The sequence below is a fragment of the Mastigoproctus giganteus genome, chromosome 4 (assembly GCF_048544385.1).
Source record: "Mastigoproctus giganteus isolate SK-2022 chromosome 4, ASM4854438v1, whole genome shotgun sequence".
NCBI lineage: Eukaryota > Metazoa > Arthropoda > Arachnida > Uropygi > Thelyphonidae > Mastigoproctus > Mastigoproctus giganteus.
Window position 1 is genome coordinate 11,057,487 of NC_143578.1, and position 24,360 is coordinate 11,081,846.

Below are 24,360 nucleotides of genomic sequence, written 5' to 3' on the forward strand. Positions count from 1 at the left end.
TATTATCATTATTAATATATCTCAATTAGTGTCTAAACAAATGATCTCAACGTGTGGATCCTCAATAAATATGAAGCCAGAATTTGTTCTCCTATGTGGTATCTGACATGTTGATAGAGGAATAATCAACCAAGAAATATACTGTTGCTATACAAGTAGCCCACAAATATTTCCAGTCTATCTCCAGAAAGTTAGTTCTCCATGAAAATATGTACATTCATATCTGCTTGCCCACTTCATCTGTCCACATCAATTGTCATCCTACTCACATTTGGTTTATAGCACCCCAATCTCATGTTTGTTTTCTCATTGCTTTTATTACACCAGACTTTCAATCAAAAAATCTTGAATGTTTTCATCTACACCCTCTCCATATTAATGAGGATATGATCTGGGATGATCATGAATAAGGTCACAGACTGAAACATATCCTTTTAATGAATTATAGACACATGATAAGAGGTGGCAAACCTTTGACAAAACGTTTAAAAAAAAAATGCAACTTTAAAGACAATTTCACTTTTCAGTAAAATAATATAACTAGAACCACTACTGAAGTTCAGGCACCCCAAACAATCCTTCACTAAGTATGAAATTACATTCTCCTCTTCTGTGTCAGTGGTTTGTCTTCTTTGCAACTGCTGCATTTGCTATTTGTGAGCAAGATTAGTGACTGACTGACAATTAGCAATAGAGAACTCAAGAGTTTCTTGGTTCCCCAGTTCTTATCATTAGGCTGACAAAGCATTTCCTGGACACCAAACACCTTTAAAGTTTTTTTCAGTAGACTGCCATCCACTTGTATGCAGCAGGGAGGACTGCTGTGTGTCTTTTTGCATGTTTTTGCAGCCAGAAAGATTTAAATGCCTAATTAATGCAATTGCCTTATGGCAAACAGTGGAACAAAGTATGCACAATGAGTTGCCCTTATATTGCACCAATCCAAATAAAGCACTGCAAAAAAAGGTTAGTCCCATTTATTTAAAGGAGATCTCATAATATTTGATGAGGGACCAATAAGTACTGAAACAGGCTGACAAAGCAGCATCTTATCTTTTAAACAGATGGTAGATTAACCTTTTGGTGATACTATTTGTTTGAAAGTTATGCAACATCAGGGCAACTCACGAAGGAAAATTTGTTTTGCTCTGAGTGATAACACCATTGCATTAACTAGGCAGTTTAAATCCTGCTGGCGGCTACAAGAACACATAAAAGGTGAAAGACAGTTCTCTCATTTTCATATAATTTCAATAAGGCCAAACATCATTAGCTATTTTATAATTCTGAAGCTCTGTGTACAATTAATTTTCATTCACATAAAATATCCAAAAATAAAATTTACACTTTGTGAGAGACTGCCATTTAGACAATAATTTGTCCTAACATAATGCAGCATGAGATAATTATGCCTCAATTGAAAGCTCACAATACCAGCACAGAAGAAGAATTTTTATCAAGGAGTTCTCAAAACCATTCAAAGAAAGTTTGTGCTTTGCAAATAAACAAATTCATGAATTATGAATACAGAGAGTAGGGGAAACAAATCCCCCCCACCTTAAGCCAGATTTTAGAAATTAAACTCTATTGATAGTAATTGTTTATAACATGGCAAAACTACCAGGTCAGAGGAGTTTACAATAAATCATGAATACAATCATTAATCATATTTAGCAGTCATGGGCTTCAACCACAGTGCACACAGTCCACTCAAAGGGAGTGTGCTACAGCAGTCTTGCTCCTGACTTCTTGGCTACATAACCAAAAATTTTATGAGAGGTAGTGATGTTGTTTTGTTGTTGTTGTTGTTTTGGTTTTTAGGAGCATTAGCAACTAAGGCCATATTGCTCCGGGATATGCGGTGGTCATTCCCTGACCTTTCCGCATCCTCCATATTTGGTGGTGACGGGCTCGAACCCCGGTCTAATCAAGAAGTGTGTGCTACGCACTACTGCTCCTTCCCACCTGGCTACGGAGGCGCCAGAGAGGTAGTGAGATCACAGCAGATATAATGCTTGCTTTGCTACTGGAATCCTGCAGCAAGGCATTATACTTACTCTGCTCACAGTGGGCAGGCCCAGTTGCTTATTACATTTATCTTCCTTGGTATTGGAGCTCAAAATCCAAGTCTTATTGTTATTTATTTATTTATTTTTTTTTTTTAAGGCAGAAAGTACAAAATAACTCATTTATATTTTATGGAAAGGGGCTAATTTTGGTGCCATGACAATAGCCAGTTACTGCTGCTGGTGCGAAAATGTGAGTTAAATCATCTAAAATGTGTTGCAAGTAAACTGACAATTATTTAAAAAATAAAATAAAAAAAAAACAGAAAAGGATAGGAAAAAGATACTCTACAACTACATATGAAAAAACAAGTCACTCCATTTTCTTTTTTAGTCCAAACGGGTGATTACAATAATGGCCAGCATAAATGACTGTCTACTTTTTTATGTAACTACATTTTCTCAGTGAAAAAGAAAATATGACTATTTCCAAAATCTTTGTAACCCACAATTCTCAAAAGAAAAGTGTCTTTCCCTCCCATAGTTGTGGAGTGCCTTTGAACTAAAAATTTGAACAATTTACCTCAGCTTCTTCAATTCTTCTTTCAAATGCCCATTTTCTTTCTTAAGTTCTGGTAACTTAGTAAGTTCAGAATGCATTGTCTGAACTAAAAGTGCTTTATCTTCATTTGATGCTATTTGATTTTCAAATTCCTACAAAAAAAGAAAGGGAGGGGGCTGATTTGTATACACTACCTTATATTTCAAAACAACTGTAGTCATCTTAATCATACAATTACTTAGGATTATAATATAATTTTATTAAACTATATGATTTGGACAAAAGTCATTCAGAAAACTCTGCATTTAATTCTTTACTTTCAATTGACAAAGTCTGCTCTACATAAATGTATTACAATATATTATGTTTATCTCAAAGAAACATTACCTAGAAATACTGTTTGTACCAAAAGCAAAACAGAACAAAGTGCATCTTATGCTGATAAGTTTAACCCACAGTATAGAAAAAGCTAAATACAACTTAGTTTATAAGACTTAGTTGTCTTTTGGTGCATCCACTACTTGATCAAGTGAACCATTTCATTTACTATGCTAAATGTTATAGTCACTTTAACATGTATCATGTTTAAGTTTAAGCTCACTGGCTAATTTGCTTATGTGTGGACTGAAAAATGCAGAACTAAGAGAGAAAAATGTTCATTCTGCCTGAAATTAAAGAAGCCTTTAAAACCCCCCCCCCAAGTTTTACAATGGATTAAAACCCAAACAGCCAGAAATAGTTGTGATTTAAATCATATTACCAGAAATGGCAATATGATTTAAGAAAGCTGCAGGCTTTTGCTGGACTAACCAAAATAATAATAATAAATAATGTAAAATTTAATTAATTTTTTTCCCTCCTTTTGTACCCTTCAAAATTCTGTTTCTGTTTAAATATCCCAGTGTTGCATTCTTGTTCATTGCCTCGATGATTTTCCTTACCAAATGATACTGTCTCCATACTTTCAGTTTTTCAAGTGTGGTCTTACAATTGCCTTATACACTGGAATTACAACTTCCCTATATCTAAAAGCAAATGTTCAATAAATCATCATTAGGACACCATGGGCTGGGCTCTCCTTATTATCTGTTTACAGAGTAAAGAAAACTTCATGTCCACTCATTTTATAACCCCACCAAATCCCTTTCTTTCTCTATTGTTTTAAAGTCAAAAAACCAAGAGTATAAAAGTTATTTTTGGGTTGCTATTCCTCAAGTGCAAGACCTTGCATTTTGCAGCATTAAAACAGCTGCCACTTTTCTGACTGTTCTTAAAACCTATTGTCACTCCAGAGGAGTGCTTCTTGGCACTGACATACCTTCCTAATTCTGCAAATCTGCATTGTCTTGCATCATCTGCAAATTTTGACATTGCGTTCCCTCTATCCATTCAATGTTGTCATTTAAAATAACAGTAATCCCAGTACCAGTCCTCAGGGGAACTAACGTCTAACATTAGTCCAATCTATATGCGATCTGAAGAGTAATCATTAATCACAACCCTGTACTTCCTGGCCTACAGCCACCCTATTATCCACTGACAAATCATATCCATGATCCCAATGTGTTCCAGCCTATACAGTAACTTCTCATACAGGACTGAGCCAAATGCTTTGCTCAAATCGAAATAAATCATGTTGAAATTATTTCCTACAAGCTCATAGGTGACTGTTAAAATAAGTAATTAGGTAAGTTAAACACGACTTTCCCCTTAACAAAACTGTGCTGTGTACCCTTCAAAATTCTGTTTCTGTTTAAATATCCCAGTGTTGCATTCTTGTTCATTGCCTTGATGATTTTCCTTACGAAATGATACAGCCTGTAGTTACTAAACTTTCTCTTAGAACTACCTTTATATACTGGTGATACCTTGGCACTTCTACATTCAAAAGGAATCTCTCTCCCAAGTCCAATGATGCCATCATAATACACTTTAAAAGGTCCAATGCACTCTTTCCACCTCTCTCAAAATTAATGGGTGCATATCATCAACCCCAGGAGCCATATTTGCCTTTAGACTTGAAAAATTTTTTCTGATAAACAATCTTCCATAAATAAACTGCCTCTTTAGATGGTTGGGTTTGACAGACTGGCAGAGCTGTAGGATTGGTCTTTTCTAGCAGTAGGAGGAGTATGACTGTACAGGATTTATAGGCCAGTTTTGGCCTATACATTGACCTACTAATCACAACATGATGAAAATGTTATTGCCAGTAAAACTTAAATACCCTTTAAAAAATTTAAAACAAACCAAATTGATTTCAGTAAATTAAAAAGTAATAATGTTTTCTGATAAAGTTCAGCACTACAGACAAACTACACTTCATTATGTGCAGTAAGGAATTAAGTAAATTGGATAACTAATTTACCTTGAAAATTTAGAAAATTTTTAGCCTCAAATTATGATTTCTCTCCCAAAATCTTTTCCATTGGAGGTTAGCTGCTAAAAAACAGGCAGATTGTACAAACTTATGGATGCTTGCATCAAGCTGGTTTTTGCAAGCATGTGTAGCAAACTCTGCTTCACTGCAGAACTGTAGGCATGACTGATGGCAAGCATGCAAGTTTATCCATTTTAATTTTTTGTTTTGTTTATTCTCTCTCAAAGATTTTGAGAGAGAAATCATAATGTAACGCTCAATTCTTTGCTGTGTGTACCAAAGAATTAATTAATTCCCTGTTAAATGTAGCAAAGTGCACTTTATCCATAGTTCAAGATACATGATAATAAAGAATGACTTTCATCTCCCACTTCTCCTACTGAATAGAAATATTCAGGATTCAGCAAGGTAAGGATTCGGCTGATTTCCTTGCTGGAAATAGGCAGAGAAAAAAATAAGCAGTCTGTGGTCTAGAGAAGATTTATAGTCCTCAGCTTATGAAAACTAAATCTAAACTGATTTAAGGTAAACTGATGAAAGGTGATGTACTACTCAATACAAAATATATATTATCATCAATTATATCACATCTATAAGAATTATATGCTTGCCTACCTTTATTTTTTTCTGGGCATCTTGCAGTTGCTTTTGAAGCATTTCTGAAGCCACTGTTGTTTTATATCTCTGGACCTGTCTTAAAAATTTTTTTGTGTAATTTTTCACTTTCAAATATACAAAAATAAGTTGTACAAAATGCAGAATACTAGTTTGATAATATTATATGCTAGCCTCACAAAAATACATGTGCAAGTAAAATAAAAATGAAATTTCATTTTTATAAATTTAAATGATATGCTACTATTGGTGTAAATTTAGGGATGGTACTAATGCTTTTAGTGAACAACAGGACACACTGGCTATCCTATTCAATATAAAATATATATTATTTTGATATTTTTATATAAGAATATAAAATATTCTTACACACAGGAAACAATGCACACCGAAAGAGACAATATGGTGTTCACAGTGATGGCTGCATCCAAGCTAGCAACATTGTATCATTTAGTGGAAGAAAAGCCCTGGAGAGAAGAAAAATATTTCTTCTTTTAGGAAATTAGGTGATGGTGTAGGCAGATCCTTCCTACACCATTATCTAATTTTGGAAGACTGAAAAATTATCTGGCAGAATGGCTATTCTACATGGATAATGAAGTGAAGAAATTGCTATTTCAACTCTAGTATAAATAGCAACTAAATGACTTTTATGAGCAGGATTTAAAAAATCTAGTGTAGAGATGGGATAAGTACATTAACTGTGAATTTTTTTTCGAGAAAAGTATAAATTATTAGTAAAAAATTAATTCTCATTTTCATTTAACTCACCTGATAGTTTTATAAGATAAAAACATAGAGCTACAAACATATTTTTATGGAATCAGTTTTCCAAGAGTACTTTCTTTACAAGTCTGTTAATTTATGCATTTTATCCATTTTTGGATAAAAATGAGCTGAAATTGATGTTTATTTTTATCCTTTCGACATTACAACCGGCAAAATAATCCGGAATAAGTGATTTGTATTATTACAGTGGGGATACCATTGGGTGGAAGGTTTCTTCCTCTTTATAATAGATTTCAATGATGAATAAATAATTACTAATTATTAACTCCTGGTCATGTTGTTGTTGGGTTTTTTAGCATTGGCAACTAAGGCCATGTTGCTAAGTGTATACTGTCTCTAAATTGTGCATGTTCTGAGGTCGATTTTCTGTTTAGCTGGACAAAAAACCTAGAATTTCAGGGAGAAAAATGATGCTACCCACTCCTGAGACCGACTAACTCAGCCATGTTGCGAAAAAGACCCATAACCGATCCTACTAACTGTGCTACCCATGAGGAAACTCCTGGTCATCACCACAAAGAGTATGGTTTTTAGTACTGTGTATCGTACTTGGCAGCAATAAACATAATTTATTTTTTACTTAGCTTAAGACTGCGAATTAGTGTTGTTTAAAATGTATACAATGTGAGGTCTTGAATGAAGTAGCAATATAGCCCCATAGTTCCTAGATAAGGAAGTAAATATGAATGGAATTTTTTTTTTTTTTTTTTGGCAAAACTAACCAATACTTACTTCATTAATATATCTATATGATTCTGTGCTTGTTTCTTATCCTCTTGAAGGATGTTGAGGTCAGTTGTTAATCTAAAGAAAAAAAATTTCATGGGTGAGAAAACTTAATTATCAGAAATGAAGACCACCTTCTCAGCTCAAATTGTTACACAATTTAATTATTTTTTAATAACTCACTACACAGGTTAGAAAATTAACAACTGATAACATGCACACAATTTTTATGATGCCATGGCATCACTAACATACACAGGAACAAATATCATGATAGACAGTGAGTAGCTCAAAAGTTTGGTAGGCCACCAGCATCATGATCCTTGTAAAAATGTAGCTTCCTATCTAGCATAAGTATTATTCCAACAAGGAAAGCATGCAGCTTTAGAAATCTCCAAATCATATTTTATTTTTGCTTTTAGTAGTATATTTTAAAATTAAATTCTAGAATCAAATCTTTTATTATAAAATTTTTTACAATTATCATAGCATATTTCATTATTTTAGATTAGTATGTTTTATTTAATTATTCTATTTTAAAGAGTTAATAGTTTTATTGTAAAATAGCCTGTAATTTATTCAATAACGTTTGGACAAAATAAGCACTTATAAACCATAATAAACAGAGAGGAACTCTCCAAAAATGAATATAATATGAAAAAAAAGCAGAGGAAAGACTAGATTACAGTGAACAATTAGCCTCCTATCTAAGAAATACATTTTTGAAAAACAATACTAGTGAGCAACTATAGCACTCATATTTGAAGATTTATTCATATTAAATTCATTGATAATTAATTTCTGTAATATAACACCATCAGAAGTCAAGCAATGCTTTTCTAATCTCTAAAGCAATGCAATTATTTACATTGTTTTTTTAGTAAACACATGCCATTATTATTTTCACCGAAACAGACAATTAGCAGCAAGACAATTTATGCTGAGTTTGGCCATTTTTGGTCTGTGATTCTAGACTCCACCAGCAGACACAGGTCTGCTGGTGGAGTCTAGAATCATGTTAAGCATACTAAAAAAGAATGAGCACTGTTTTCTATGCTTTACTATGGTTTTTGTAAACAAAATATAATGTTGATTATTGTGCTGGCACTGGAAAGTTTGATGTCATTAAACACATAAGTTAAGGGAATTTATCATTCAAATAAAACTTTAAACCCAGCTGGAACCAAAACTGTTTCATAGATTTCCTTGGGTTGTGAATAACCGCTTACTGTACAATGCATTTTCAGGTATCCTCACGGATTTCTCTCTATCAACATATTTCTTATTGTCTCTACCACAGAACCAGAAAATGTTCAATACTTTACTAACCTTGAAATTGTTCATCTTTCTGGAGCTTTCAAACAATTAAATCTCACTTTAAACTCATGCTGCCCTGTAACAAAACTGTCAGTTTGATAAACCTGCTTACAGAGTTTTTCCACTGGAATGAATCACTAACTTCTAATAAAGTTCCACATTTGCATGTTTAATAACACCAAACTCACCAATGCCAGTCCAATAACTCAAAAAATATAGGCATCTGAAACTGCTACTACTTATCTCGATAGCCCTTTGTGTGTGTGTGTGTGTGTGTGTGTGTGTGTGTGTGTGTGTGTGTGTGTGTGTGTGTGTGTGTGTGTGTGTGTGTGTGTGTGTGTGTGTGTATGTGTGTGTGGTTGGAGAGGAATATTAAAATATAGTAATAGGATTATTGACTAGGGACACTGCATATAGTGGTAGAAGGAACCCAATGACCATAATGGATATATAAGGTAGATAGGTAATGAGCTACTAAACGTGAATTGGGGCTAAGGAAAACACTAAAAGATATGAGAAGAATAAAAGTATTTAATGCTGGAAAAACTTATGATTTCAATGCCTTTGTCAAGGTGTCAACCACTGAAATCATAGGAAAGACAGCAATAAGTAGGGACTCTGTTTCTGACATGAAATATACATAAGCATGTCATAGGTCATAGTATCGGCAAGGCAATTTGAATTTAATGGTAATTAGACCTAATGGTAGAGATAAGCACAGGAGAGATGTACGTATATTTCATGGCTGACCTGACAAGAGGTGGAAAGCAGAGAGTAAAATTAAAAAATCAAAAGGTAAGTGGAAATCAAATATAACTTACTGAATCAGTGGTATGCAGCCAGGGGAAACTATCAGAACTGTAGAGGTATGAAGCCAAAAGAGTTATTGTAGCTGCTCAAGTATATTTATAGTTACTGTATACCATGATGACCCCATGTGTCGAAATCCAGACAAAATTAAATTAAACTAAATTATGAAAAATATATGTGTTACTAATATGGAATTAAAAGTTTCTATCCCAGGATAGAAAGAAATAATGGACTTTCAAAGTAGCAAATATTAGTATTACTTTGTCGGGCAGTCTGGGGTTGCTTTTCCTGTTCCTATAGTAGGACCCTGAATACAGTTCTGGGAGTGTACTTCATATGTTTAAGTCAGTTATGTGGGGGATAAAATTAAATTAAATTCAAAAAGAATAATAAAAATAATAAAATTAAAATATATAAAGTTTATATATTTTAAGTACATGTTTTGTACATGTAGGTACATGGGGGGTTCATGTTTTCTAGACTGTATTTCTAGACAGTCTAGAAAACATGTACCCACTGATGGCTACCACTAAGGAGCATAAACTTTATATATCTTAATTTTAATTATATTATTATTTTTGAATGTAATTTCATTTTATTCCCTACATAACTGAATTAAACATATGAAGTACACTCCCAGAACTATGTTCAGGGTCCTACTATAGGAATGGGAAAAGGAACCCCGGAATGCCTGAGCCAAACTATATCCCTCTTATTCCATTTTCTTTCCTATTCCTCTATTTTTTATTTCTTGTGAGCCATTAGACGCAATATCAAGATGCTATTTTTCTGCTATAACATACTTTTCTCATCTACACAAAGTTTAGCAACTAATGTCTGCTACTTCGAAAAATTATTATTTCTTTCTATCCTGGGATGTTGTACTTCATATGTTTAATTGCATATTCTCAACACACATATTTTTCGTAATTTAATTTAATTTTACTGTCTCCGAATTTCAACACGTGGGGTCGTCATAGTATACAGCAACTATAAATATACTTAAGCAGATACAATAACCCTCTTGACTTCATTCAGGGGAAACTATCAGTGCTGATAGTTTCCCCTGACTGCATACCACTTCGGATTCAGTAAGTTATATCTGATTTCCACTTACCTTTTAATTTTAACTTTCCTCTCTGCCTTGCTCTTCTGCCGGGTCAGTCATGCATACATTTCTGTCATACTTCAGTCATACATACATCTCTCACGTGCTTATCTCTACCATTAGGCCTAACTCCCGTCACTGCTAAATTCAAATTGCTTTGCCTATACTATCTCGTGTTTACATATATTTCATGTCAGAAACAGAGGCCCTACTTCTTGCTGTCTTTCCTGTGAGTTCGATTGTTGACCCTTAAGAACATTCATAAGTTTTTCAGCATTAAGTACTTTTTTTTTTATTCTTACCATATCTTTCAGTGTTTTCCTCTTACTCCAATTCACGTTTGGTCGCTCATTATGCATTCTGGTCCTCTCTATTATCTACCTTATACATATATATATACATACATACATACATACATATATATATATATATATATACACACACAGTGAAACTTCTCTATAACGAATTCGATAAATCTAGAAAAAAAATTTGTTATACAGAGAATATTTTTTTTTACTGAAATTATCTAATTAGAAAATGAATCAACATTTATTTTTAATGTATTTATTTGAAAAACATAACTTATTTAAATTATGTTTACATAATTTAAATAAGTTATGTTTTTCAAATACAAAAATAATAAAAAATATCGGTAATTTTCATCTGCACAGTACAATTAAAAAATTGTCTGATTCTCAAAGAAAATCTTACATTTGTTTACTTTCTCCGAATTTCAGCAGCTGTTTACTGTCGCACATTTGAGCATCTGTTTAGCAGCAAATGCTTGAAAATCTTCAAAAATGCTTTTGCTAATTTTTTTAAAAATTCGTTATAGAAAGACTAACAATTCGCTATATGGGGTTAATTTTATATGTAATTTCGTTTCAAGGTGCAATGTTTTGCAAAAAAATTCGTAATATAGAGAAATTCGTTAAATAGAAGTAATAGAGAAGTTCCACTGTGTATGTGTGTGTGTATAAAACAAAAATTATAATTAAAAAAAATAGAAAAAACAAAAGAAAAGAAAAATACCTTGCTGTTTCCTTTTCTAGGTTCTTTATAGTTTTTTCTTTTTCTGACTGCATCTGCAAAATATATATAAAAGATTATTAGCAAAATTAGTAGACTGACAAAGAAAGAGCGATGTTAGATATTTTTAAGTATAAACTTAAAAATATCTAACATTTCAATTTTTAAGGACAAAAGTACATGATTACAATGGTGGTCAAATTAAGACAATAGATTTGGCAAAAATACTAATCTGATATGATGAACAGTATTCAGCTAAATTATTAATGCCTTATGATCAACAAAAATGTAACTGAAACTCAATATTTTCAGTACCATAATGAGATTAATATACAGTTCAGTACAATATGGTACTCAATAAGATGGAGGAGGACCACAGAACCTATACATCAATGTAGTGCAAGAGTTAATTTTACTTAACTGTGTAGAATTCTTAAACATAAGAAAAATCAATCTGACAATTTAAAATAACTTGAAATTATTCTAAACCAGAAAGCTAACTGGTATAATGGGGAGGGGGGGGGGAAGATGGATTGTTTTTATTTCAACACTTACTGTGGATTCTGCATTTTGAAATTCACATATTTTTGTTTATAAGTCAAACAGAAATTGATGAAATAATATAGTATTTAATTGACTCTTTTTTTTTCCCTCTTCAGTCTTTTTTTGACAGATACAGAGCTTAATGTTCTAAATTGCGCTTCATGCCTGTAAAAAAAAACCAACCTACTGATAACTGTAGCACTTGCATGCACTTCTTATAGAAATAGACAGCAAGATAAGGTTTATTTGAAAAGAGGGTAGAAGGATGGTTTAACCACAAGTGTGTGTTTAACTAATATTCAATTTAATTTTTATTTTGCTAAATTATCAATGAAGATTTCAAAACAGAAATCATAATATAAAACAGTTATTTCCTAAATTATATGCAAATTATTTCTAATGTACAATGCAGCATAGTTTATCCTTCATTCAAATTACCGGTGTGTGTGTGTGTGTGTGTGTGTGTGTGTGTGTGTGTGTGTGTGTGTGTGTGTGTGTGTGTGTGTGTGTAGGGGGGGAAACATGTAATATATATTTCAAAACAGTCATTCTGCAGCAACTAATTAAAGTCACATTATACACTCTAAAAACTGGACTAAAATTAAGCAAAAAAAAAATTATTCATTTATTAACAAAGGATCAATTGCTTTTTCATGTTTAATGTGTTGTTACCTCTTCCATTTTGTTTCTGTACTGATCATGATTCTTCTGAGTTGCCCGCAGCTTCAATTCACATGAAGCACGATCACTGTCAAGCTGTGCTTTACTCTCCAGTAGTTGTTGTGATAGGTCCTTTTCTTTATTTACATGAAATTTTAGTTGTCTTCTTAACTCTGTCACATGCTGTTTTTCAATCTAATTGTTTAAAAAAAAAAAAGTGAAATTAATAATAAGCTTCCACATGAATATATCACCTTTTACATGAACAATAACCACACAATTTTTTGTATTGAAATGAAGTATAAAAAAAATTGGTTCTTCAAAGAAAACCTGAACAAAACAGCATGACTTATATGACTATTACCTGGGATGTACCTATAGTAAGACTATAAATATTAAAAGCTGACAATTTTATCATGTAATATATATTTCAAAATTTCTGATATATTTAATTAAATAATATTCCAGTAATGATTGAACAAACTGTCTAAAAATAATGGCATGTTCCCCAACCTTTTGACTATATTATATGAACACAATTTTCACTGAAAATGATTAATAAAGTATAAATTCAGTTCACAGTTTACTTTTGCATGTTTACCACAAACAATTTTGATTCTCTGCTTCTTCAATAGTTAAAAAAAAAATGTTTGTATTTCAGGAGAATCAAAGTCAAATTTATATACTTAACAGTATAAGGTCAAAGTTTTCAAGATAGACTACAACCACATTACTGTATTCCATGGTAGTGGAATTTGACTGCAAGTGATACCTGGTTGGCTTTATCATTTAAAATAAAGATTTAATGGAAGCAGCAGGGCACAGAATTTCAGAGCAAGTAAAGAAATACCATCAGGATTTGGAGCTTTCCTGGCATAAAGATTCTTCTGAAATCCTTTTGAGAGAAGACCACAGGAGACAGAGAGTAGAGTGTACTGGGAATGGTAGGAGGTAGTTTATCAAGGTTGTCAACACGAGAGTTAGAAAAAAATAAGATGCAAGCTGGTCAGTTTTATCTTTAGTAGAGATAGCAATAGAGCCATCAGGTTTTAACGGAGGTGGGAGATGGGCAAAGGTTGCAGCAAACAGCTTTGGCTGTTTTATATCTAGTTTGGACTGGTTAATACCTGCTTTACAATTGTTATGAGCTTTGATGTGGACAGAAAATGAACCTGGAGATTGGGATGCAAGCTAATTGTGATATGCAACGTTCTTACCTTGAAAAACCTTATTAGAAAATCAAGGTTTAGATAAAGGATGAGATTTTAAGGTGGAGTACGGAATAAATGATTTCATCCTTACAAGAATAATTTCACTGACGTGACCTAAGCAAACAATGACATCAGAAGATTTAAAATAATTAATCCATCTGAGGAAAAGAATAGAAATCTTACAGGTCATCCCATTTTGCATCTTGCAATATCAAACAACACAAGGCTCTAAGGAAGAAGGGATCAAAACTAAGTTGTGATTTGAGGTGCCCAGAGAACCACTCACTTCAACTGTGTACCTGTAATGGTTGTTTGTGAGAAAAAACAAGCGTTGGCTGCGTGGTTAGGATATTCTGGTAGGTAAATGAACAATCTGTGTGAGGCATTATTAATTGCAAAATCCTCAGCATCATAACCATCTGGGTCCACATGAGAAAACAGAAGCCAGCTTGAGTTGTGGACATTAAAATCGGCAAGGAAAATTACACCACTATTAGGAAAGCTGAACTAGAGAAAGTTGTTTCAGAGAAAAGAAGTCAAAGAGTTCCAAGTGATTATGGAGTTGGTAGACCAATGGGAGCAACAAATGAATTTTACAGAATACAGTAGAGAGATTTTTTTTAAGTCAAAGAAGATTGAAAAGAGGAGATTCATCATCATCAGCCATTTTCAATCCACTGCAGGATGAAGGCCTCTCCAGTAACTTTCCAGTTCCTTCTGTTTTGTGCAATGGCCATCCATTTACTACCCACAAACTCATGAATTTCATCTATCCATCTCCGTCATCTTCCAGGTTTTCTTCTAGCTCCTCTTGGGTACCATTCTGTTTTATTTTCTTAGTCCATATGTCAATCATGTCTTCGAGCTATGTGTCCTGCCCAAGACCATTTTAGTTCTTTAGTTTTGATAAGAATGTCCTTTACTTGTGTTTGCTGCCTATTCCATGTGTTTCTCTTCTTATCTAACAGTCTGATTCCCAATATAATTCGTTCCATTCTTTGCTATGTAGTTCTCAGCTTCTCTTCCATTCTTTTGGTGAGTGCCCAAGTTTCACTTCCATACGTCATGGTGGGGAATTGTTTCTTATTTGGTTTTTAGGAGCATTAGCAACTAAGTCCATATTGCTCCAGGGATATATGGTGGTCACGGGCTCGAACCCCGGTCTAACATGGTGGGGCGTATACTTTTGTTCATTATTTTACGTTTCAGACAAATTGGGATATCGCCCCTCAGTATGTGACTATATTTGCTGAATGCTATCCATCCAAAATTTATTCTTCTCTTGACTTCCAGCCATTTATCATTATTAAAGCTAATGACTTGTCCCAGATAAGTATATGACTCCACCTTTTCAATTACTGCTCCTCCAATCATTATATCCCTTTCTGTGGCATACTTGTTCATCATTACTTTTCTTTTAGCCATATTCATCTTTAGTCCAAAATCCTTACATTTTTTTTTTTTTTTGGCTGATGCTGCATAAGCTTGCTTTCTTGCATCATATGCCTCTACTAATGCTAATAACTGATTAATATTTTCCTCTAATTCTTTGGGATCATGGCTTATGACCACAATATCATCTGCAAATCGTAAATGGTTTAGGTACTCTCCATTCACATTGACTCCTTTCTGCGACCAGTCTAATCTTCTGAAAGCTTCCTCAAGGGCAGCAGTAAACAACTTCGGAGATAGAGTCTCCTTATTGAACTCCTTTCTCAAATTTAAATTTGCTACCATCTTTGTCTAGTCTAATAAAGGAGATAGCATTCTGATATATTTTCTTCAAAATCATAATATATGGGGTATTTATGCCTTGTCTTTCCAGTGCCCAGAGCATTGCCTTATGCTGTATGGAGTCAAAAGCCTTTTCATAATCCACAAATGCCAAGCACAATGGTGTTTTATATTCATTTGCTTTCTCCATTGGTTGTGATATTACGTGAAGGTGATCCATAGTTGAGAATCCTGTCCTAAAGCCAGCTTGCTCTTTCGGTTGATTCTCATCAAGTATGCTTTCTAACCTGTTAATAATGACCCTTGTGAACAACTTGTAGATGTGGAATAACAAGCTAATTGGTCTATAATTTCCAATTTCTGATTTATCTCCTTTCTTATGCAGCAAAACTATGATTGCATTATTCCACTCCTTAGGCGTTGCACCTTTTCTAATGTGTTTTGTGAAGAGTCTTGCCAGTTTTTGTGTTAAGTCTCTTCCTCCCAATTTTAACAGCTCTACAGTAACTTCATCTCCCCCGGGGTTTTCTGATTCTTCATTTTCTTCAATGCATGTTCTACCTCATCAGAAAGGATATCGGGTATGTCGCATGTGTTACTAATTTGCGATCCATCTTCCCCACTGCTGGCATCATTCCCTCACTCCTTGTATAATTCTCTATAGTAGTCTTCTGCTATTTTAATTATGCCTTCTCTGCTATTTATAAGTACACAATTGCTATTCTTCAGTTTCAGTATCATTTGTCTTTCTGTATAACTGCTCATGGCTGCTGATTTAAATCCTTTGTTTTCCCTTAATGCTTGTTCTACCTTTCTTGCGTTAAATCTTCTTATATCTCTCTGAATCTCTTTCTAATGGCTTTGCATAACTCAGTATACTCAATTTTCTTCTTGTCAGTGTTTATCTTGCTCTTCATTTGTCGTCTTCAGTACATCACAACAAGTGTTTCTTGACTAATTTTTTTTTTCATCGGATTTATTTTTACCTATAGATTTCTTGAACTTTATCACTTTCAGAAAGTTGTAATATTCCTCATTGATATCTTGGTTCTGAGTAGTCTGCAAAGCTCAAACTTGTTCTGAAGTTCCAGTACATACTGCTTTTTCTCCTCTTTTGTTATCTGAAAGACCTTCGTATTATTTACTCGAGTAAGTTTTTTCCTTTCTTTTCTTACATTATATCATGTGTGCATCTTACCATTCTGTGATCACTTCCAACATTTACCTTGTTCATTACGGTAACATCATTCATGATATATCTTTTGTTAGTGAGGATGAAGTCAATTTCATTAGTTGTTAATCCATTTGGGCTCTTCCATGTCTACTTTCTGTACACCTTTTTCTTGAAAAAAAGTGTTCATTACTGACATTCCTCAAGATTCTGCAAATTTTAAAGTCATTCACCTCTTTCACCAATTCCGCACCTCTGTAGCCAGGTGGGCAGAAGCAGCAGTGCATAGCACACGCTTCTTGATTAGACCAGGGTTCAAGCCCGTAACCACCAAATACGGAGGATGCGCGATGACCACCACATATCCCCGGATCAATATGGCCTTAGTTGCTAATGCTCCTAAAAATGAAATAACAACTTTCACCAATTCCAAATTTCTTATCGTTCCCCTTTCTGTGCTATTTTGTCTCTTTCCAACCTTAGCATTGAAGTCCCCATAATGATAGTGTAGTGGGTTTTCTGCTCATCTAGAAGACTCAATTTTGGTGTACATTTCTTCAACCTCTTTATCATCATGGCTCAATGTTGGTGCATAAATCATTATAACCTTTAGCTTGTACCTCTTAGAAATCCTGAGTACTAGTCTTGACACCCTTGGTGATGTGCTTTTGAATTCCAAAATGTTATTTTTTTGTATCTTAATGGACCATAAAGCCAAGTCTACCTTCGCTCCTTTCACTGTTTCCATTGGTGTTCAGCAGATTTTCACTTGATAAACTTATAAGTGATTCATTTCTTCTTCTTGTTTCAGCCAAACCGATGATATTCCAATTCACATTTTCTAATTCCTTTTCCAGCTCTAATATCCTGTCTTCACCGATGAGTGATCGTACGTTATAAGAGGCCAAGTTCAATTTCCGTGCATGGCAGCCTGGTCGTACCCAGAGATTCTTAGCACCCTCTGCTTCCACTCTGATCCTCTCGCTGTTGTAAGAGGGGGAGCGAAAGCCACTGGGGAATGAAGGTCATTTGTTTCGTCGTGCTGTCATGTGCTGGAGGGTTTGGTCTTTTCCTCTTCATGCTGACCAGGTATCTTGAAGAGAACCACTCTACACATTTGTTGCCATCTAAGTGACATAACAGGGCTTACCATCGAGAAGGTGTGCATGAGTGGATTTTAGGGAGGCAAGCCAACCAGACTTCTTCTAAATCTTCTGAAATAGAAAGATATTGGATCCATCAGTGTTTTAGACCGAGTGTCTGATAACGCACAAAATGCCTGTTCCCCTCTAAGAGGAGATTATAAATTATTAAGTCTCAGACAGGGAATATCAGAGTGGACATATGCAAAAGTACCACCTTTGAAGTGAAAAAGTAGTGTACTGCAAATAATCAGGACAACTAAGATGAGCAGTGGTTGAATCAACCGATAATTGGGGTTCTGTCAGAAAAAAGTAAGTGCTGGCTTTACAGACTGTAAGTGGAAATGGACATCATTGAGATTGGAACTGAGACCACATATATTTGTGAAATAAAGTGTTTGCGAAGTTTAGACCTTTTCTCAGATAAGTTTGTTCTATTAGTTTAACTATTCATAATTTTTGGATTTGGTGTACTCAGCAAAAATATACTGAACTCCTTGATATATGCTGATATACACCTTGATATATACGATGATAAGAGCAACCTGATATAGACGATGATAAGAGCAACCAAGGAGTTGGTTGCTCTTACGAAGAAGGGCTTAAGTTTTGCAAATCACAGTGTCTGGAGACTAGGCACCTGCGAGGTGATCTGATTGAGGTGTATAAGGCCTTGAATGGTTTGAGCATGCTCAATGCTGACGGGATTCTTCCTCTTGCTCAGAATATATGCCCTCTCGCCTGAGAGGGCATAAATTCAAATTGAGGAAAGACAGTTGTAGGACAGATGTGTGGAAGTTTGCCTTTAACCAGCAGGTGGTTGATTGCTGGAATAAACTTCTGTCTGTCGTTGTAGAAGTTGACAGCTTAAATAGATTCAAGGCAGAACTAGACAAACATTTGGAGCGAGTGGATGGGTGAAATGAAAAGGTTTTCTTTTTTTTTTTTTTTTTTTTGGCTGATGCTGTATAAGCTTGCTTTCTTGCATCATATGCCTTTACTAATGCCAATAACGTGGCCTCGACAATGTTCCGTGCATACATACTACTTGGACTCCCTCCAGTCACTATCTGGCAGAGAGCTTATAAATTAACTGATTCAGATGCTTCCTAGAGAGTTACCAACATTTTGAACTCCTTGATTACCTAGCAGCTGGCCTGAGAACACCAATTTAAAGCTGTTCCCTCAAAATTCAAGGAAGATTGGATCTCGCTATGATGCATACCATAAGAAAATCATCAAAAGACATCAATCATGCTGCATGATGGAAGGGTTACCAAAGCTTTGCTCTGGTGACTGCTGACCGGGCTAGCCAGGTGGGTAAATCGTCTGCCTGGCAACCCAAAGGTTGCGGGTTCGAATCCCACTTTGGGCCTGGATCAGAGTAAAAATGCAAAAACCTTTAAAGGTGCATTATGGCCACAGAAGCCGATGCACCAACAACTAAAAATAAAAAAAAAAAGCTCTGGTGACTAAACTTGGGTTTCACCACTTCAAGCCTCCAATAAGCAAAGTGATGGTACTGCACCAGTTAACTCATTTACCTGCTAATGTTGCCTGTTAACACAAAGTGGGGGGAGGCATTCCTGTGTTGTGCAGATGCCACACCTCTACCCCTGTTTTTGTTGGTTCACACCTGGATGGTCACCTCTGGTATACTAGGCACCACATTTCAGGACTTGCATATGGGAGTTATATCCATGGTTACTGACAATTCCACCATCCTGAAGGTACAAACAAAGGATTTGGTTGTCGCAGAATGACTGGACATTGCCAAAATTCAATCCACTCGACTGAAGTGTCACCTGAATATCAGTTCCATCAGCATTTAAGACTGGCAGGCAGCAAGCCCTAGCTTGTCATACCTGAGAGAATGTCTATGACAGCTTCAAGGATCAGTATTAAAGCTTAAATGTATGCATTAAAGCTGATCATGAAGGGTGGAAAGCTCACCTTGGTGCTATTCAATTTTTTTACTGTACTCCAATGCTACTAAGATATTTTTTAGTTCATAGCATATACATATGGTAAACTGTGAACAATGTATTTTGTCTAAGTGAAAAATTCATAATTCCCTTCTTCAGTTCATGACTTCTCATGAACTGAAGAAGACAGCTTCAAAACAGCTGCTTGGGCTGCATCTCAGATTTTTAAATGTATAGTGGTTCACTTTCTGGTAATGCTATTCAATTTAAAAAGAAGGATAACAGCATTTGTGTCAGTCGAACATAAACCCATGACTTAAGGTTGAAAACTTGGTCCTTTCCCTTTGGTGGGAGCAAAGATTTCTTCATGACCAAAACTGAATGCAGAAAAGTGTACAAAGTTTATTTAAAAATAAACAATTAATTTGACAATTAACAACATGCATAGTAAATTACTATAACTCTCACTTATTTAATTAATAAAATGATTTAACTGATTATATACAATATGAAACCTAAACTTCCATTCTCTAAAAGTTTTGTCCTCCTACCTCATGTTTTTGCTTTAATATTTCTAACTCTTTTTCCAACTCCAGACAAATTCGTTTGTTATTTGGTTCTAAAGAACTAATTAAGGCTTCATTGGCAGTAACCATTGCTTTGGCATGTTGTAATTCTGCTTCAGTAGTCACCAATTTTCTTTTCAATGATGCTGTAATGTTAAAAATATATATTTTCCCAATATCTTTAATACTATTTCTCTTACATAAAACAATACTTTCTTGAATACTATAATGTAATTCAAAAGTTACTTTATAACTTTAAAGACTTATAAATATTTATAATTATGAAACAAAAAATAAATACTTTTACAATTTGGATGCCATCTTTAAATTAGTTTGTTTCCATTAGTTACCCCCTATGGCATAGTATGATTTTAACAAAGATAGCAAATTTTAGTGGTGCTAAAAAAACTAAATATGTATTATAGTTAGATGTAACTAAGTTTGTGGCAAAAGTTCAGTACAATTTCTGAATTTCTTTATTTTTATTTATTTTTTCTAGAACTCCTCCTATTAAATCTTCATTGTACAAGCTGCACAAAAAATCTTGAGCATACTAGAAGTTACGAAGTGTAAGAAAACAGTAGGAGACAGAGCAGTTATAAATAGCCACTCCTGCAGAAAACAGGGGAACCTCAGGTGCTACACCAACACAAGAAATGTTGATGCAGCACCTGAGTGATATAGGTATTTCGAGTTTAATGTCCAAGTCTAACAATGATACGAATGTGGGCAGGTTAGTTAATGAGTAATCAATCAGGGTATGCTACTTCCAAGATTTAAATAAATTATTTGGGCTGAGAAATAGCAACTGAGGTTTAACAACAGAAAATGCAAGGTTTGCAAATGGGTAGCAATAATCCTAGAGTAAAAAAAAAAAAAAAAGTAAAGTGCAGCCATTATCAACCCACTGCAGGATGGAAGCCTCCTCAACAATTCATGCTGAGGGGAATGGACCATAATCTGCCACGCTGGTCCAGTGCGGGTTGGCAGATCGACCGTATTCAGCAGTCAGGGGCTTGAACCCCGGTCTACTCAAAGAGCGTGTGCTACTGCACTCCCGCTCCTGACCACTCGGCTACACATACCACCAAATCCAAGATTGTAGATAAGAGAATGAATTTCAGAGTAAGTAATTCTTCTGTAAAAAGTAAATAGGAATTTTGCCAAAAGAGATAAAGTGATTATTCTATTATATAAAGCAATGGCTAGGCTGCATCTTGAAAGTTGTATGCCAGGCTTGAAGATCCCACTTTGGAATGTGGACCTGTTAGAAATGGTATACAGAAACAGCAACAAGTTCTGTAAGCTAAAGTGTTTGGAAACTCAGCATCTGTGGGATGACCTGATTAAGCTGTTTAAGGCCCTGCAAAGTTTGAGTAAACGAAATACTGAGGGAATTTTTATGCTTAGTCATATGGCATATACAAGAAGCCAAATTTAAATCGCAAGGATATAATTGTAGATTAGACATCTGAAAAATTTTCTTTAGTTGCAGAGTGATTGACTGTTGGAATAAACTCTTACTACCCTTAGGGAATTTGAAATTTATCTAAATTTAAAGGGGCATTGGTTAAATACTTGAAAGAAAAGGTAAATCAAACGAGTGAAGTAGCACTCGTTAATTCCTTTTTAATTTTATTTTATTTATTATTTTAAATTAATTTATTTTTAATTATTTTAATTTTTTATTGTTACAATTTATTACTTTTGATTGGTGCTAAATAAGCCTACTTCCTTTCACAGTTTTACAAATACTAAGACCTGAAGACTTGATGTAAGCAAAAAGATACTAAACTAAGTGGGAAAGACATCTGCTAGAAACCTTAATAAAAATTCATCAACTAGGCCTCTGGAGTTGGGAAATCTAACTCATAATAACTGCAATTGAATATGCCAACTGCAAACTATATTAGCATAAATTAAAATAGAATAAAAATAAAATAATGAAATAAAACAGGATAAAATTTTTGATTTAAAATTAAAACACAATGATCACTGTATAGTTAAAAGTGATAAAATGATAGATAGAATTAAAGTATATAAAATTAAAATACATGAATTATTACAAATTGAAAGCAATACAAGCAAAAAAAACAACACTGTAGCTTTCAAAGGCAACTCCGTCCTTTATCAATGAAACTTGACTGCTACGGCACATCCTCATATAACATCAGCAGGATTACGGCATGTGTTACTATAAGAGCATGGGAATTATCCTCCACACATACACGAAGACCAGAAATGGCTCGGGAGTGTGCCAGGTGGAACTGTTCTCATCCTGTCCGAAGATTACAGTTTTAAAGAGGGGATGAATACAGACTCTCCTGTCCCTATTGATGGTATTATGTTCCGAAGAACAAATCCACAAGCACTCAAGCCATTTCCAGTTCTGAAATAATCAATGATGACAGCATTTCTTGGAGAAATTTGGTAGTTCTCCTCCCAGAAGTGTTCAACCACAGCAGATTTCCCAGTCTGTGGTCTATATTGCATTAATATGTTCCCCCATATGATCTTTAAACCTGCATTCTGTCTCTTCAACAAAACACTCCCACAATCTGGACATTTGTTCTTGTATATAACCCTACTCGTACCATCAATATGTACAGGATCATTTACCTTTGACATGGCTATTTATAATCTCCACCCCATCCCCACCCCAGTAACTGCACACAGCACATCTGACAGGTGAATAATATTCTAGAGATATACTCTGTTAAGTCAGGATAGTAGGAAATGTATGCAGCAGGTGAGAACACTCTTTGCCCATGTTCGGCTTCTTGAATATGTTTGTCCAAGATCTTCTGGGGATAGCCACATTTTCAGAGATCTGCTGTGACACATTTAATCTCCTCCATTCTACCTTCAGAGGTGCTTCAGTGGGACTCAGCCTTATCCAATCTGGCCCTAATTACACTATTCTTATGATTGTTGGCTTGTGCCACATTGTAATGAGTGTATTATCCCCGGCACATAGGTTTCCTCCACACTCTTGTTTTTACTCTGGGCCTCCCTACAAACCAACACATCAATAAAAGGCAAGGTACTATCTATTTCCACCTCAGAGGTAAACTGAATGAATGAGGAGAAACCATTCAGGAAGTTGAGAACACCATCCTCTCCTCCCCTCCATACAACACCATCCTCTCCCCAATTCATAAAGGGGATCAAAAGTGACAAGTAATTACAGACATGTTAGCTTAATGTCTGTTCCACAGAAAATAATGGAGTCACTGGTTAAAGAAGTAATGCCGAACCATATGGTCAGGAATGCAATTATACAGCAGTCACTGCATGGATTTGTTAAGGAGTAGGCTTGACTAACCAATTTGATAGATTACTATGCTGTAGTGACATGTAGCCCACCATCTCTGAAAGGCTGCTGATCTCGAGAGTACAGAGCATCCACTCATAATTAGAAGTTTCTTTTCTATCTGTCTGCCTTCTCATTTTCTATGCAATCTTTTTTATGATGCACAGCTTCTGAAATACTTAATAATAAACTGTTCAATCCCTAGCAATCCCAAAGTATGATAAAATCATGCAATGAAACAAGCCTTATATACAGGATTTGGAAAAAAAAAAAAAAAAAAAAAAAATTTACCCACTTTGTTTACCCATCTCTTCTAATAATTTGTTTAAACATACTGCAACCATCCTTTCTTTCAATTTAACCCTTTAGCTGGTGCATTAGTGTATTCCAAACACCAAAAACAGTAAAGCTTATAAATTTAGGTATCTATTAGAATTATATCAGTATGAATTTTCATATTCCTCTAGTATGATATTCACTTTTGACCCATACCATTAATTTTTTTAAATTTTTAAATTTTAAGTTTGGCCATAAAAAACTAGTACTTGCCTATTATCCTCCAACAAGGGTACAGTAGTCAGTTTTCTCCCCACCCTGTATATTTATTTATATTTATGCATATAAATATAAATTTAACATACATGGTCCTTGAAGCTGTCACAGACAATCTCAGGTATGTCAAGCTGGATTGCTACCTGGGAGTCTAAAATGCTGATGGAACTGCTATTTGGGTGATGATCACAACAATTGGAC

At 34.6% G+C, this 24,360-nt stretch overlaps 1 protein-coding gene across 2 annotated transcripts in view; it reads right to left on the minus strand.

The window, feature by feature from the left end:
• Positions 1-24,360, minus strand: part of LOC150086402 (mitotic spindle assembly checkpoint protein MAD1-like) — a 67,222-nt gene that overhangs the window by 38,154 nt on the left and 4,708 nt on the right. For both annotated transcript variants that reach the window (XM_090371358.1, XM_090371359.1), the window contains exons 2-7: positions 20,280-20,440; positions 12,558-12,740; positions 11,346-11,398; positions 7,085-7,156; positions 5,564-5,642; positions 2,590-2,720 (exon numbers count right to left, since the gene is read on the minus strand). In XM_090371358.1, coding sequence (XP_090227484.1) covers positions 2,590-2,720; positions 5,564-5,642; positions 7,085-7,156; positions 11,346-11,398; positions 12,558-12,740; positions 20,280-20,440 — 679 coding nt within the window. The remainder of the gene's footprint in view (positions 1-2,589; positions 2,721-5,563; positions 5,643-7,084; positions 7,157-11,345; positions 11,399-12,557; positions 12,741-20,279; positions 20,441-24,360) is intronic.